Source organism: Lepus europaeus, chromosome X, assembly GCF_033115175.1.
Source record: "Lepus europaeus isolate LE1 chromosome X, mLepTim1.pri, whole genome shotgun sequence".
NCBI lineage: Eukaryota > Metazoa > Chordata > Mammalia > Lagomorpha > Leporidae > Lepus > Lepus europaeus.
The window spans coordinates 53,855,444-53,870,875 of record NC_084850.1 but is presented as its reverse complement, the minus strand read 5'-3'; the positions used below and the strand labels follow the sequence as shown (position 1 = coordinate 53,870,875).

Genomic DNA, 15,432 nt, shown 5'->3' with positions numbered 1-15,432 from the left:
GTATCAATGGTAGTTGTAGAAGACAGAATTAGTTTTCAATTAACTATTAGTTACACATTTTTTAGAACACTGGTGTATGCATAGAGTTTGATGAATGTTGATAATTGTGTAAAACAACGTAGCCACCATCTCAGTCAAGAGAGAACACATTCTGAATTATCTTTATGTTCCTTGAATTTGATCCCTTTCTCACCTGCTTGACCTGAGGCAAGAAATTATCTGCTTTTTATTTTTATCATAAAATTAGAATTTTCTGTCCTAGAGTGTCATAGAAGAGGAAATCATGTTGTGTTTATCCTTTTTTGTTTGAGATTCATGAGTTGATTCGTATATTAATAGCTCATTTTTTTAATTGCTGAGTCATGTTGTAGTGTTCCATGGAATGAATATATCATAGTTTATGTATCCATTCACCTGTGATAGATATTTGGAGTGTTACTAGTTTTTGGCTATTGTGAATAGGGAAATACAGATTTTAATATAAGAAAGACAAATGTCTTTTCTTGGGTAAGAAGACATTAGGTGATCTATTTATACCTATACCCCTTCTAGTACTTTGATTCTATGAAGTACATCTTGTCAAAGAGGAAGCTGTAAATATAATGATTTCTGGTAAGATCAGGGTATGAAAAGCTAGGTTTGGCCTAAAAGGGTCCAGGAGGAGGCATTTAAATTGATATGTAAAGTGCTGAAATTGCCCTTTGTCCTGAGATTCATCTAGGTACCAGACACAGCAACTCTGTGATATTGGTCAGTTGTATGTGAAGGTGAATTTTACCTAATAAAAAATTAAGAGGGCCTAGAAAGAGAGAGTAAATTGATGATTCTTTGGCTTATTGAAGATGAATATTTAAAACCTGAAACATTTAATTTGTTCAATAAGCCAGCAGAAAATGTATTTTATTTATTAAGCACAAGTAGTATTTACTATGCAAGGGGTTCTTCTAGGCACTTCAAACTTATTGCTTATCTTTATAGCAACACTTCCAGGGAAGTACTGCTTTCCATTTGATAGAGGAGAAAGCTGAGGTATAGAGGAGTTAAATAATTGGCCCCAGATCACATAAAACTACTAAGTAGCAAAAGAAACAAGATTTATATCTACATTTCTGTCACCTTAGCTGCTATGCGCTGTTGCCTCTCGGATATGTTGTAGCTCAAAGATTAGGGATTAGTAGCTGCTCAATAAGATAGTATTTGAGGCTTATTATGTAGTCACTTGGAAATATTGTATATAATTGCAATAATATCGCCTGCATTAAGGTTCCATATTGTTGTAAACTAGAGAGTCCTCTCTCGATGCTTACTATAGATGAGAAGAATTACTACCAAGTAGGAGTCCCTATTCAGTCCCAGAAGGTCCAATTTGGCAGTACAGATTTTTGGTTTCAGCTCACAAGGAGTGAATTTATTTCAGAAGAGCAGTGAAAGGATAACAGGATAACACATGTGATTTATTTGTTTGTATTTACTGAATCCAATTGTCACCTGTCAGTAAATGTGCATTGTGTCATTTTTATTTGTGGTGAACTTTCCTAGAAGGAAAGAGGTGAAGAAAGGGATAGCAAATGGTAGAAGCTGTTCAAAACATGCCACATGCCCACCTCTTCCTTCACTGTAAGCATTTATCAGTTTCCATCCTCTTCTCATTCCACATTCTTAATTATCTTCTTTTCTGCTGAACTTTCTCTGTGTTAATAACAATGAGATTAACTGTAACAGCCACTCTGACATCTCTAAGATTAAAATTAGGAATTTCAGCACTTCACTCAGATATACACCAAATCACAATCCATTACAGCACTTTCTACAAATTCTTCCCTAGTTTCCTATCATAACAAATGATCTGTCACTTTTCTTATCATTTGAATTAGAAACAATGAAGTTCTCATTCATTCTTCCCTCTCACTCACACCCACATTCAGATAGTCTCCAAATTCTATCAGTTCTATCCTTTATAGCCTGTTTCCATTTCCCTTGCCACTTCAGCAGTTCATGTTTCCATTATCTCTTGCTGGGATTACTACAATCACCACACTGACTGGTCTGCCTGATTCCAGTATATTTCTCCTCTAATCCCTCCATCACATTTTAGCAGAAGATAATGCTGTCTTCTGAAAGCACAGCTCAGATAGTTTCATTCCCTTGTGAAAGCTCTAATAATTTTCAATGCCTGTTAGAATAAAAACCAAACATTCCCATATTGGCTAATTATTTAATTATTGTCTTCCCTTTAAAGTTTCTTGCAGTCAAAGACTAGACTTCTACATGTTTCTCCTCCTCCAGCCTCCCAGTAAATTCAAATATATTTGTCTTCTACTTATTGTACAGTTCACGTATGATACAAACAAAAGCATGGTGCCCATAGGAAAAAAGACAGACTTGAAGTTTAAAATGCTGCTGGATGTTTTAATTAGGAGGTCATTGGTACCAAGGAATTTCAGTAGTGGGATGGGGATAGTTTTATTGGAGAAAGGAAGAAGAGAAAAGATGACTGGGGATGGGAGGGTTGTTGACAAAAAATGTTTACTGAAGAATTTGAGATGGAGGAAGTCAAACTGACCAATTCACAATTAAGGGCTTGCACATTTTGTATTTTAAGGTTGTAGCATAATATCATTCTCCTGATGTTCCTAAGGATAGTATTAGAGTGCTGGAAGGTAGCAGGTCAAATTGCTTCTTCATATACTGCTTGATTGCTTTGGTTTAAACCATTGACCTAGTAGCCCTGGTCTTCTAGAAGGAAGACTGATACTGAGGGCTGTCCTGGCAGCCCTGTAGGAATTCACTAAGTGCCCCACATTTTCAGGCTCCATTCCTGAGGAGTTCACAGTGTCCATATCAATTAGCTGGCAGGGCTCTGTGTCCCCAAAATGGTCTTTTATGCAATGAAAGTGGCAGGAATCCAGGGCTAGTTCCCCCAGTGACAAACCATACGCTCAAGTCCTCCGTGTCCTTAGACACCATGCACTTTTTGAGAGGCCTGGCTCTAAAGCCTCAGCCATCAACTGGAACTCTGCAGTGCAGAAACAGCCTCCAAGATTATACCAGGAACTAGAATCTTTCAAGTCATACTCTCTTGTATGTTATTCTCTTACCTATGCACTTCTCTCTTACACTTGATCTTAGCCAAAAGAATTAGAAGCAATGCACTTCTCTTAATGCTTTGCTTTGTTCAGTGCTTTTACTCTGCTTGACCCTGTATATTTTGCATGCATTATTTTACTTTATCCCCTATGAGATGGAAGTACAATTATTGTTCCTATTGTACATATAAAGACACTGAAGCTTAGAGCAGTGAGCTGATCTTCAGAGGTCTAAAAATTGGTAGTGGTAGAGTACTTGGGAATGTTGGGATTTGAACCCAGTGTTGTCTATAATAAGAGACCAAGCTCTTAAGCACTATGCAATGTTGCTTCCTCTTGGGTATCCAGTAGGACTAGAAGAAAGTGAATTGCATTATAGGGAATATAGAATTCTGAGATATTACTGTATTTTCCAGAGTGAATTAGAGTAAAGTGTAGAATTCTGACATGTTAAAATATTTTGAATTGAGCAAATGATGATCATTGTATTCCTTTCTCTTCTTGCTCTCGAGGTAGTTCATGGTTTCAAGAAATGGTTTCAACTTTGTACATAAGGTGCAAGCATTTTGGGGAATAGTAGCTTTGCAGAGATTCACAGAATTTCCCAACCATAACATCAACTTTCTGCTTGTTCCCTTGCCACTTCATCCCTTTCTTCATTGGTCACAGTCTCAAAGCTAAGAGAATATAGTCGACTGCCAGCAGAAAATCTGCCTGGATTTTTCTCACAGATCGTCATTCTTGCAGGAAGTCTAAAGAAGCAGGGCCAACTCATTGTTTTCTCAGCCTATTGTTTGATTTCCTTTAAGATTAATGTAATTATACCAATATTTTCCCTTAGTCCTGATTTCTGATTTCTCTCTCTCTCTCTCTCTCTCTCTCTCTCTCTCTCTCTCACACACACACACACAGAGGCATATGTTTTCCCTTATTAATTGGTCTTTGAATTAATGGCCTGAGACATTTTCAGATGGAACATGATGGTCCCTTATACAGTTTGGACTTTGGCAAGAGAACAGTCACTTAGGGTAGACTCATTGATTTGGTGCTAGAATGTTTCAGATTCAGATTACATAGGAACCCCCATTGTTACACACTCAAAGACCCTCTTTTCAGCTCACATGGCCTACCCAGTCTTTGTTGTTGACCTGTTCATTTGTTTCCAATGCTCAGGTATAGATCCGAACACTCATCTGTGGCAATAAGCTGACTTCCTTCTATGCCTACCCTTTTCCTTTTCATGATGGTCACTAGAATAAAGTATAATGTAAACATATTCTTATTGTTTGGTCATGATCTAAAAACTTGAAGGACCATATTCCACAAGGTTGGGGGTAGATATCTGTCCAATTCTGAAGGCAAGCCTTTGTATATCTCATAGAATTTCTCAGTGACTCTTGCAGCTCCATCCATGCTAATAACCTCTTCGTCTACTCTGGGAACTGAGCCTTTTTATCTTGGAGACTCCTACCAGTAAGTCACACAGAAACTAGCTGTTCCTAATGCGATTGACTTTAGCTTAGGGCTTTCCAGCAAAGCCTCCTTTACCTTGGGGTGGAGATAGCATTCATTTCTTTTGCTGCCCTCCTGTCATCATCACTGCCATTTTCCTCCCCAGGGATGCATCGGTCATCAGTCATTCTCCTAACACCAGTTATGACACAGCTCTTGAAGCTCGCATCCAGAAGGAGGAGGAAGAAATTTTGATGGCCAACAAGCGTTGCTTGGACATGGAGGGCAGGTATAAATGTCAATCTGGATGAAGATGAATCTGAGAAGTTGGTGTGGAGACCAGATATGTCGGTAGGGAAGGACACAAATATTTAGCGACAACTGGGAAGCCTGCTCACCCAGAATCCCCCTACCACCTTCACCTCTGCTAGCCTGTTACTTAGGGTTTGAGATGTGATGATCTTTACCTTGAAAATTCCTACTAACTGTTGAAGTCTAGGTAGTGTTGCTCTCCCCTATGCCTTCCTAATTGTGTTCCACCTGCGCTCTGCCAAAGTTCAATTATTGGCATTTATACTCTGGATCATTCTTTGTAAAAAATATACCTTTAAGCCTATGATATAACAGAATTCTCTCTCTCTCTTTTTTTTTTTTTTTGGACAGGCAGAGTTAGACAGTGAGAGAGCGAGACACACAGAAAGGTCTTCCTTCCATTGATTCACCTTCCAATGGCCGCTGCGGCTGGTGCACCACGCTGATCTGAAGCAAGGAGCCAGGTGCTTCTCCTGGTCTCCCATGCGGGTGCAGGGCCCAAGCACTTGGGCCATCCTCCACTGCACTCCCTGGCCACAGCAGAGAGCTGGCCTGGAAGAGGGGCAACCGGGACAGAATCCAGTGCCCCGACTGGGACTAGAACCCAGTGTGCTGGCGCCGCAAGGTGGAGGATTAGCCTATTGAGTCGTGGCACCAGCCAAGGAACACATTGTTTTTGTTGACTCAAATTCTTCACAGCAGAGCCTGCCACATTAGTTCATTCTCTCCTATGTGGCCTTTCTTTTCACCAATACTTTACTTTGACCTTCTAAGGTGTAAGCAGCCACTCATAGATGCTCTACTGGGTGTTCAGGAAAACATTAAAAAAGTCATAGCACACCATTCCATAACATGCACTTCAGAATGAACTAGGCCACCCTTTAGTCAAAAAGAGAATGGGAAATCAAGTACTTGTAGGGAATGAGACCAGAACACAGAGGTAGCTCCAAGGTCTTTATATGTTTTTTGTCTTTGGCTCCTAGGATTAAGACCCTGCATGCCCAGATTATTGAGAAAGACGCCATGATCAAAGTTCTCCAGCAGCGTTCCCGGAAGGAGCCAAGTAAGACAGAGCAGCTGTCATCCATGAGGCCAGCGAAGTCTCTGATGTCTATTTCCAATGCTGGCTCAGGCTTACTCTCCCACTCATCCACCTTGACTGGCACCCCTATCATGGAAGAAAAACGTGAGGATAAGAGCTGGAAGGGGAGCCTAGGTAATGACAACAACTAAGGAAGATTATAGTCACACATTTAAAAAGAGCTCCATATAGCAAGGAAAAAGGGTGACGCCCAGGTTCTAGAGAGAAAGATGTAGCTGGTCAGGATGTTTCCCTCCTGAATGGTTAACTACACTGCCACACTGGGAAGTCTCATGGTGAGAACAATTAAAGAGGCCAGGGCCTGAGAAGATAAGAATTCTAAGTTCTTGGGTTGGAAAGGAGATAGCATCAGTGGCCTCTTAAAAATTACTTCAATTTGGCTTTTGCTACATGGAATCCTTGTCCATGTCCAAAGCCCATGTGCCTCTTGTGTCATTCACAATTTCAAAATTCTAGCATTTCTTTGTTCTTTTCTCCCCTATAAGAGGACGACACAGCATTCTACTTAATCAAAATCAATCTGGGTGGCAGGTTTTTGTTACCACAACATTCTGATATGAGAACAGAATGTACTTTTTCCATTCCAAGCCTGTCCCTTCCATCCCCACTAATCAAAACCCCCAAAGTATTGTAGATACCATGGTATATTTTTAAAGCATGATGAAGGGAGTCATGTATATTTATTTACTTTAGCTCTTTGTGATGCTTTTTCACCTTTCTTGGTCCTCTGACACTTGCAAGTTCCTTTGCTTAGACCAGAGAAAGCATTTGGGAACCATGCTCATTTTCAGAACCATAGATTACACAATTAATAGCAGACTTATCTGTGTCTAAAGACTTCTTCCTCTGGTCATTTCCAGCTCTCTGGTAATGTGTGGTGTTGGTTATAAGTGGAACCGAGTGGAAGAATTCTTTCCAATCACCATTGGGAAAAATAAATCAGATACTCAGAACACTTTACTATTTAATGTGTTGTGCTGGGAGTTGGATAATGAGGACCAGGGATCTTCCAAATCTAGAAGAAACCATTAGCCATGGTGGAAGATGCTGATAAGCCAACTCCTGAGTTTGCTGGAGGCAAAAAGTTTAAGAATTTAGGCCCACTCAAATTTCTCCTGAAGTCCTGAAGAGAAACATAGATAATCAGATGTATGGATTAGAATACTGTGTTGTTTCCTAACCTCATTCCCTTCTTCATTTGCAGGCATTCTCCTGGGTGGAGACTACCGTGCTGAGTCTGTCCCTTCCACACCTTCGCCTGTGCCCCCCTCCACTCCCCTGCTCTCGGCTCACTCCAAGACAGGCAGCCGAGACTGCAGCACCCAAACTGAACGTGGACCGGAACCCAACAAGCCTGCAGCTGTTACTCCCATCTCTGTTCCTGCTCCAGTTGCTGCTGCCGCCACTGCTGCTGCCATCACTGCCAACACTGCCACTGCTGCCACCAACACCAACACCATGGTAGCTGCTGCTCCAGTCGCGGCTGCTGCTGTTGCTCCATCTGCCACTGCTGTTGCTGCTGCCCCATCTCCAGCAACTGCTGCTGCTCTTACTGTTGCTGCTTCTCCATGTGCTGCTGCTCAGATGCCAGCTGCTGCCTCTGCCACCACTGCCACTGCTGCTCCTGCTGCTGCTCTTGCTCCTGCTGCTGCTGTTGCTGCTGTTGCAGTTCAGGTTGCTCCAGCTGCTCCGGCTCCGGTTCTAGCTCCAGTTCCAGCCCCGGCTCTGGCCCCAGCAGTGGCTCAGGCTTCTGCTCCGACTCAGACTCAGGCACCAACTCCTGCTCCGACTGTGGCTCCTCCTACATCTCCAGCTCCAGCTCCAGCTTTGGCTCAGGCTGAGGCTCCTGCAAGTCCAGCCACTAGTTCTGGATCACGTCGTTTGTCTATACCAAGTTTGACTTGCAATTCAGATAAGACAGGTAATAATTTTCTACAGCAGGGAGCTTTTGGTACAGCTCTCAAAACACAGGTTGATTTGTGGGTACCTGCTGCTCAGGCAGAGATGGTCATCTGGACTGAGCCCTTCATGTTGTAATAGGGAGCCATTAGAGGAGGGGAGAGGGTCTGCAGATGATTTCTCTTCCACTGAGACAGGAATGGGCATGAGTAGAAGCCATTTTCCCAGAAGTAAATGGGGGTGGGGGGTGGCACTCAAGGCTCAATTTACCCTTACCTCCACGAGGGCTCTAATGCTGTCTGTTTCTAGAAAATTGAGCTTTTTAAATATCCTTATAAGTATCTTCAACACCTTATTTTCATTCAGATGGCCCTGTTTTCCACTCCAATACTCTGGAAAGAAAAGCACCCCTTCAGATCCTGGGACAAGAGCCTGAAGCAGAGATGGTGGAATATCTCATCTAAATGACCTAATCAAGAGCTGGAGTTTATCAGAAACAATGCTTTTAATCATTTTCCCCTTTTGTTTGTTCTTATTTTTAGGGTGAGGATAAGGGTTGGGGGTGGGGATGTTTTCTAAAGGGACTTTTTATTGGAACAATATAGTACTTAAGTAATACCATATGAACTTCAGTCTATTCTGGTATACTCCGAAAGTACCTCTAAAGACAGACTCATCAGAATGTGTTCTGAAGTCTGTTGTTTGCATTAGTACAAATACTGGGACTATTACCAGGTGGATATACAGTGATATTTTCAGTGTGCTTAAATTTGTTTAAAATTTCCCTCTTCCAGATGATTTTCTATTGAAGAGCACAGCATGTGTGAAAGACAGTGTGTAACATGTAGTTTGGACATGGCAAGCCAGAGAGAGTTCATGTGTGTGCTGTTTTGTGCAGTTACCAACTGGTTAGCAGCCAGAGAAAGCTCTCACCTCAGGCTCATGAAAGGGAATAGTTTTAGGAGCTTATGTAAGCTGGAGAACAGGTGGGGAGTACTGGGATACAGAAAGATGCTAGAGCTAATTTTCCCTCTCAGTTTCCCAGCTACCTCGCCCCAAGGGATTGTGTTGATCTTCATTTCAGTGGTGCTTTGGAAGTGGGTTCTTTTGGTTCCCTCCTGGAGGTTCATACAATCATATATATATATATATATTCTGAAGTAATTTATGCATTTGGATAATTAATATATTGCTTTCAGATGCTAGGAGAGTAAATTAACTGAGTGATATGCAACTTCTCTCCTAGGGGAGTTAGGCATCCAAGGCCCCTATGGAGAGTTGCATGAGGTGCTGTGTGTAGATTGTTATAGCCATGAACACAGCTTGTCTGCCTTTTGTGAGAACAATCAGCTTAGTATTTATTTCTTCTATAGCATAGGTTCACTAGCTGGATTACTTACTAGTCCCAAATTGCCAATAGTTTGCAAAATGAGAGAGCATTTTTGTTGACAAGTTGAACGCTTTAAATTTCTGGTGACTGTTTTGAAATAATTCATTCTGTTTTTCCAGTTTCTTAGTGTATTTGACTATCACCTCCAAGGGAATAGCACTAGAAGGCCAAAGTACTATGGTGCAGACAGAGGAGAGGTGGATTGTGTGGTCTTCTCAGTTGCCTCTTCTCATTGCCAGGGATTCCTTGAAATAGCTTTGGGAAGCAGTGGGAAATGTGTATGTGGGCGGGGACCAAAGGAGGCAGTGGCTGCAAGCCTTGCCAGTCTGTCTCCAACAACACAGAGGGTGCTACTTGCCACAGGCCCCTGCCCTGTGTCACCTTTCTGCCCTTCATTAAGGTGACAAATCTGCAGACAGTGTCATTAAGTTCAGTTTTCAGGGGTATAGGTAGGGTGAAGGGGCATTTTTAGGTAAGGGTGGGGGATAGAAGTTTTGGGAAATATTAGAAACCAGATTAATAGAAGAATAGGCCTGATATATTGTATCATGAGCCATAGTGATGGGAAGGAATTTTAGCAACATAGCCCTTCCCTCTAATTTTACTGATGAGAATCTGAGACTTGGAGAGGTTCGGTGACATTTTCAAGATCACACAGCACTGCTGTCCACACTGCCAATTACCATGCTGATTTTGGGAAACACTTATACACAGAAAAAGAGCCCATTTTAAGAAAAAGACATCTTCATGGTCCAAGGCGTCTGTGTTTTGTAAAATGTCCGTGGCTTGAGTAGTTTGTCCAGGGATCTGACAATTCTTATCTTGCCTCTTGTGCAGTGCCTTGTGCTAGGTTTATCCTTTCCTGATCCCCACTTCAATAACAAGTCACAGGAAATGTCCTCCTAAGAAGTCAACCCCACTTTGTTTCTCCATATCAGACTGAGTGTCTCAAATCATCTCATGGAGTTCTGCGAGTAAAGGCATGGCACACTTAGAAGTACTTTTTGTAGTTCTTATTATCTTCAAAAGGAATTATTGTGTGCATGTGTTTGGGATGCGGAGATGAGGAAGGATAATGTGATTTTTCAGCCAGTCCTCATATTTTTATAAATGACATGGTCATTGGAATATCAGTTCTCCATAAAAATTAGAAGTGCAGTGGTGTTAATACTTATTCATACTATCCTTTTAAAATAACAATAATAATACAACTGTAATGGTAGAAGCAACAAGTAGCACACTTCAGAGGAGCTACTTTCTATCTATCCAAATGAAGGAATAAATAGAAGCAAACCTTTCACTTACTCCTTTCATGGTTGTAGCACATTGCCAGAATTTGTGCTCACTCTGGGAGCCGTGAGTGTAATCACATTCTGGAATATGACAAATGTCATACATTCCACACTGTGTGGCAGCCATCTTTTTAGACTCAGGTGTTTTGGAGAAATAAGGAAGTTCTTGGCTAAGTACTGTTTGGGGCTTTCCAGAACATCTCTGCCCTCTCACACCAGAGGTAGTACCCTGTCTGCTAATTCAAATTCCAGATAATTTGCTAAAATAACATTGTACAGTTAAGAGATGGAAGAAGACCATGTCAGTGCATTATGTTTATGGAGAAGTTAGAATGCTGCCTTTTCAGAAAATCTCTGCAAGGTGTCACTTAAAAAATTCAGGTTCATGGGAGAAATCTCAAGGTAGCCACCTTTTCACAATTGTGTGGATGTAACAGGGGATCTTTCTGGACTCCCACCTATCTATGTATTTTGGTGTCACCTCAGGACAGGAGGCTGACCTTGTTGTCTTAACATATACTGCCTGGTGTTCTCTGTAATGAGTTGTACCCCAAAGTCCCATGAACAGAACAACTTCATTTGAACAACTTTTCCTTGATATAAAATTCCTAGTAATGATTTCTTTGAAATAAAAGTAGCTTGAGCTTTCTTTTAAAATTGTATATCTTGATTGTTGTCTTAATGAAGGATTTCTTCTCAATGCTGCTTTTGAGCTTCAGGGTGACAGGACAGCAGGAACCTGAAATGTCTGCCATAGGAAATGTACCAAGAGACCTGTCATGTTCTCTTTTTGTCGTTGCACTGTTGGGTGGGCTTAGCAGTTGGAACATGAACAAACTGATTGTGCAAACTACTTTGTATGAAGAGTCTAAACACTCATAATGCGGCAGCTTAAAGTGTATACATATGCACTAACTTTCATAACTTATATATTCTCATGTATGTTAGTGTACAATCTCTTGTTATCAAAATTGCTCATTCACATATGGAATATGTTACTTAAAATGTGTGCATTTTTACTGAAAATGTTTTCAAAGGAAGGCATCCACTGAGGGCTAATTGCCACCAATCTCAGCCTACCACCATCCTTGGAAATGTATCTTCCAAGTGCCATCCATCATCAGCGGGACAAGTGTCGGGAGTTTGTTTATATTTCTGGTAGCAACAGTAGGTTACATGGAGCCATCAGACCTCTTTCTGTCCTTCTTGTGATTAATGTCATGTGATTGTAAAACAGAGAGCTGGGGTTGGCAGATGGGCTAGAAAAGAATTGCCTTTACTTTAAAATGTATGTGGTCCCATAATGATTGTGATCTCATTCTGTAATCAACTGAGGTAGTTCCAATAAAGTGAAGCAGGTTTCAATCCACTTTGTGCCTATCTTTTCACTGACAATAAAGTTAGCTATTTCAAAATGCAGTACCATGTGGAAAATGCTTTGGTGTTTACCTGATGGAGGCTTTATTTGTGCTGTATCAGTCATGACTTTCAATTCAGTATGTGGTAAATTTGCCTTTCCAGGACACAGTGTGAGTAGAATTTGCATTTGGTTGATGTAGGGGATGCCATTGTAGATTATAGAGTATTAAGACAATGCCACAGGCCACGTGCTCTACTTGGGTGCTTTTTATACTCAGGCAGCATATATTAAAATCTTTCATCGTTTTGTCTCCTGGTTCTGAAGGATAGCATGATGGCCACCCAGCACAAAGAATTCATCCCTTGGTTAGCATTTTGGAAGGCCCCTTGGTATTCCTTTTGTACCCTTGTTCTTATGCCAGTTCATTAGTTCTGGTTGAGGGGACATGTTATTAAAAGCAAATCAAAACCACAAACAAGTCGGCTGTTGGCTGCAAATGTTAAAATCTGCTTTATACTGCCCTTTCTGTGCCTGTTGCCTACCAGTGAGTTTCAAACATGGCAGGTAAGGAAAGGTCCCCCCCCCCCTCAACAAGAGGCTGAAACGACACATTATTATGGTGAAATTGGCTTGTTGGGTCTTACCAAAGGGAGGGAGGAGGGTATAGAATTCCTGTCAATTTGAAATTTTTAAGGTTGGATTTTTTTTTTCTCCTCCATATTCATCATGAGTGCTTTTAAGACTGTAGGTGAAAAAGACCTTCTCTTTTAGGGCCAAGAAGATGGTATTAAGTTAATCACACCTTCTTACAGAAGTTTGCAAAGCATTCCTTTCAGAAATATTGCACTTAGTTCTTAATGAGCAATCATTCATGGGGAGAAAAAGCAAAGGTTCTTTCAAAGTATGTGAGATTGCATTGGAGGAGCATTTCTAGATTTTATCCAGTATTATGCCTGATCTGGTATCTGCATTGTGCTCCACTTCCCTTCCTGCAGATCATCCTTATAAGTAGTCAGCACAGCCAGTATGAGTTAAATAGTTGCCCAAAAAGTACCTCCTTTCTCCTACCACTTCTACTTCCATCTTATCTGGCAGAAAGGTTTTTATTGGAAGAAAATAAATGTTTCATCTCAGAACACAGAATTTCTGCTTTGACCAACAAACACCCAGATATTTGGGTGAAGAGCCTTGGGTGATAATTTTCTTTTTGGAAACTAAATCTTATCTTGCAGAGCACCCAATTTCCTATCATGTCACAAGTCCTCTCACGTAGATATACAAACTCACCAAGCTTAGAGTATTTACTTCTGTCCCCGTGATTTTTCATCTCCCAATCTCCTACACCGATAAATTCAGGCATGTGTGAGTTGTTGGATTACTACTTATTGTCATTATGTAATAGACTCTATAATGCAATATTTAAAAGAATACAGTCCACGATGCTAGTTTAAGGAAAAGCACACACAAACACATTTGCATTTCATTGTGAAATATGAAACAGCAAAAATTTGAACAAGATACAGAACTACTGCAAAAGGAAGGTTGGTGGTATGGCAAGGGAAGAGCAGAGCAGAACTAAGTTGAGCTTTGCTCTGAGTTACAGAGAGGATAGACAGATAGAAATCTTCTATCTGCTGGTTCATTCCCCAAATGATTACAATGTCTGGGGCTGGGCCAGGCTGAAGCCAGGATCCCGGAGCTTCTTCCAGGTCTCCCCAAGCACTTGGGCCATCCTCTACTACTTTCCCAGGTGCATTAGCAGGGAGCTGGATTGGAAACGGAGCAGCAGGAACTCAAATTGGCACCCATATGGGATGCTGACATTGTAGATGGCATCCTAACCCACTGTGTCTCATCCACAGGCCCCTAAGTTGAGCTTTGAACTAGGAGATGAAGATGAATATTCCTTGCAGAAAGAGCAGCATGTGCAAAAGCAATCTCACTTTCTTGAGCCTGCAATCAAATGAAGTCTCTATTTGAAATATAAAAGGACCTAGAAAACCATTTTGAATTGTAACAGCCTCCTAATGAAAATGTAAAAATTCATTTATAAGTCAAAAGAGCATGGGGTTTTAGTCCTATGGGGTGCCACTGAACGATGTTTACCTGTGCACAAGTTCCTTAAAGCCATAAAAGGAGTTTATCAGTAAACTAGGGTTAAATACCTGTCCCTGTGGACCTCATGGAGAGGGGATAGAGAAGCCTCACAAAGTGAGAATATAAAAAGGTGTCAGTCAAAACACTAGGCTGGGCCTACGCCGTGGCTTAACAGGCTAATCCTCCGCCCTGTGGCGCTGGCACACCAGGTTCTAGTCCCGGTTGGGGCGCCGGATTCTATCCCGGTTGCCCCTCTTCCAGGCCAGCTCTCTGCTATGGCCCATGAAGGCAGTGGAGGATGGCCCAAGTGCTTGGGCCCTGCACCCACATGGGAGCCCAGGAGAAGCACCTGGCTCCTGGCTTCGGATCAGCACGATGCGCGGGCCGCCAGCGGCCATTGGAGGGTGAACCAACGGCAAAAAGGAAGACCTTTCTCTCTGTCTCTCTCTCTCACTATCCACTCTGCCTGTCAAAACAAACAAACAAACAAACAAACAAACAACCCAATAGGCTGAATCCATCAAGATGAAGTGATTTCATTAACTTTTTATTTTTTTTAATTTTTTTTAAAGATTTATTTATTTATTTGAAAGAGTTACACAGAGATAGACTGAGAGGCAGAGAGAGAGAGAGAGAGAGAGAGAGGTCTTCCATCCAATGGTTCACTCCCCAATTGGCTACAATGGCCGGAGCTGAGCCGATCCAAACCCAGGAGCCACATGGGTGCGGGGACCCAAGGACCTAGGCCATCTTCTACTGCTTTCCCAGGCCATAGCAGAGAGCTGGATTGGAAGTGGAGCAGTTGAGTCTCGAACTGGCGCCCATATGGGATGCTGGCGCTTCAGGCCAGTGCATTAACTGGCTGTGCCACAGTGCCAGCCCCTCATTAACTTTTTATTAAGGAAACACTCCAATATACAAAAACAGAATCGCTAGGGCATCTCCATGCACATAACTTACTAGGCTTAAACAATTAGCAATGTGTGGTCAATCTGATTTATTTATTGTCCCCACTCACCCACCCAACATTGCTTTGAAGCATGTCACACACATCATAGCATTTTATCTATAAATATAAATGTAAAAAGTGTTATGCCTGAAACCAATATAGATATAGCCCACTAAACAAATGAAAATGACATATTTATGCTTTGTCACTTAACAAAGCTTCATTGTTTGATTCCACAACTCTTACCTTAAACTGAAACCTATGGTCTCAAACAGTCCTGTTCTCCACAACCCCATAAGAAAGGGTACAATATTTTCTGGAAGGCTCTCCAATGTAGGTCCCAAGCCTTTATTCCTCCCATATTCATATTAAAAAATTCCAACTCCATTAATGTCCCTGTCATCGAACTGTTCCTTGTTTATCTTATTTACTGATTTGGTCACTATCCCAAGTGCACTGAAGATTTTTGTCCCCTGGATCATAGTTTTCTCTT

General features: G+C 41.5%; 1 protein-coding gene across 5 annotated transcripts in view; it reads left to right on the top strand.

The window, feature by feature from the left end:
* AMOT (angiomotin) overlaps positions 1-11,902 on the top strand; it is a 73,859-nt gene extending 61,957 nt beyond the window's left edge. For all 5 annotated transcript variants that reach the window (XM_062183834.1, XM_062183833.1, XM_062183832.1 and 2 more), the window contains 4 exons: positions 4,705-4,827; positions 5,834-6,066; positions 7,157-7,873; positions 8,218-11,902. In XM_062183834.1, coding sequence (XP_062039818.1) covers positions 4,705-4,827; positions 5,834-6,066; positions 7,157-7,873; positions 8,218-8,315 — 1,171 coding nt within the window. In that variant the 3' untranslated portion in view covers positions 8,316-11,902. The remainder of the gene's footprint in view (positions 1-4,704; positions 4,828-5,833; positions 6,067-7,156; positions 7,874-8,217) is intronic.
* Positions 11,903-15,432: the final 3,530 nt, after the last annotated feature.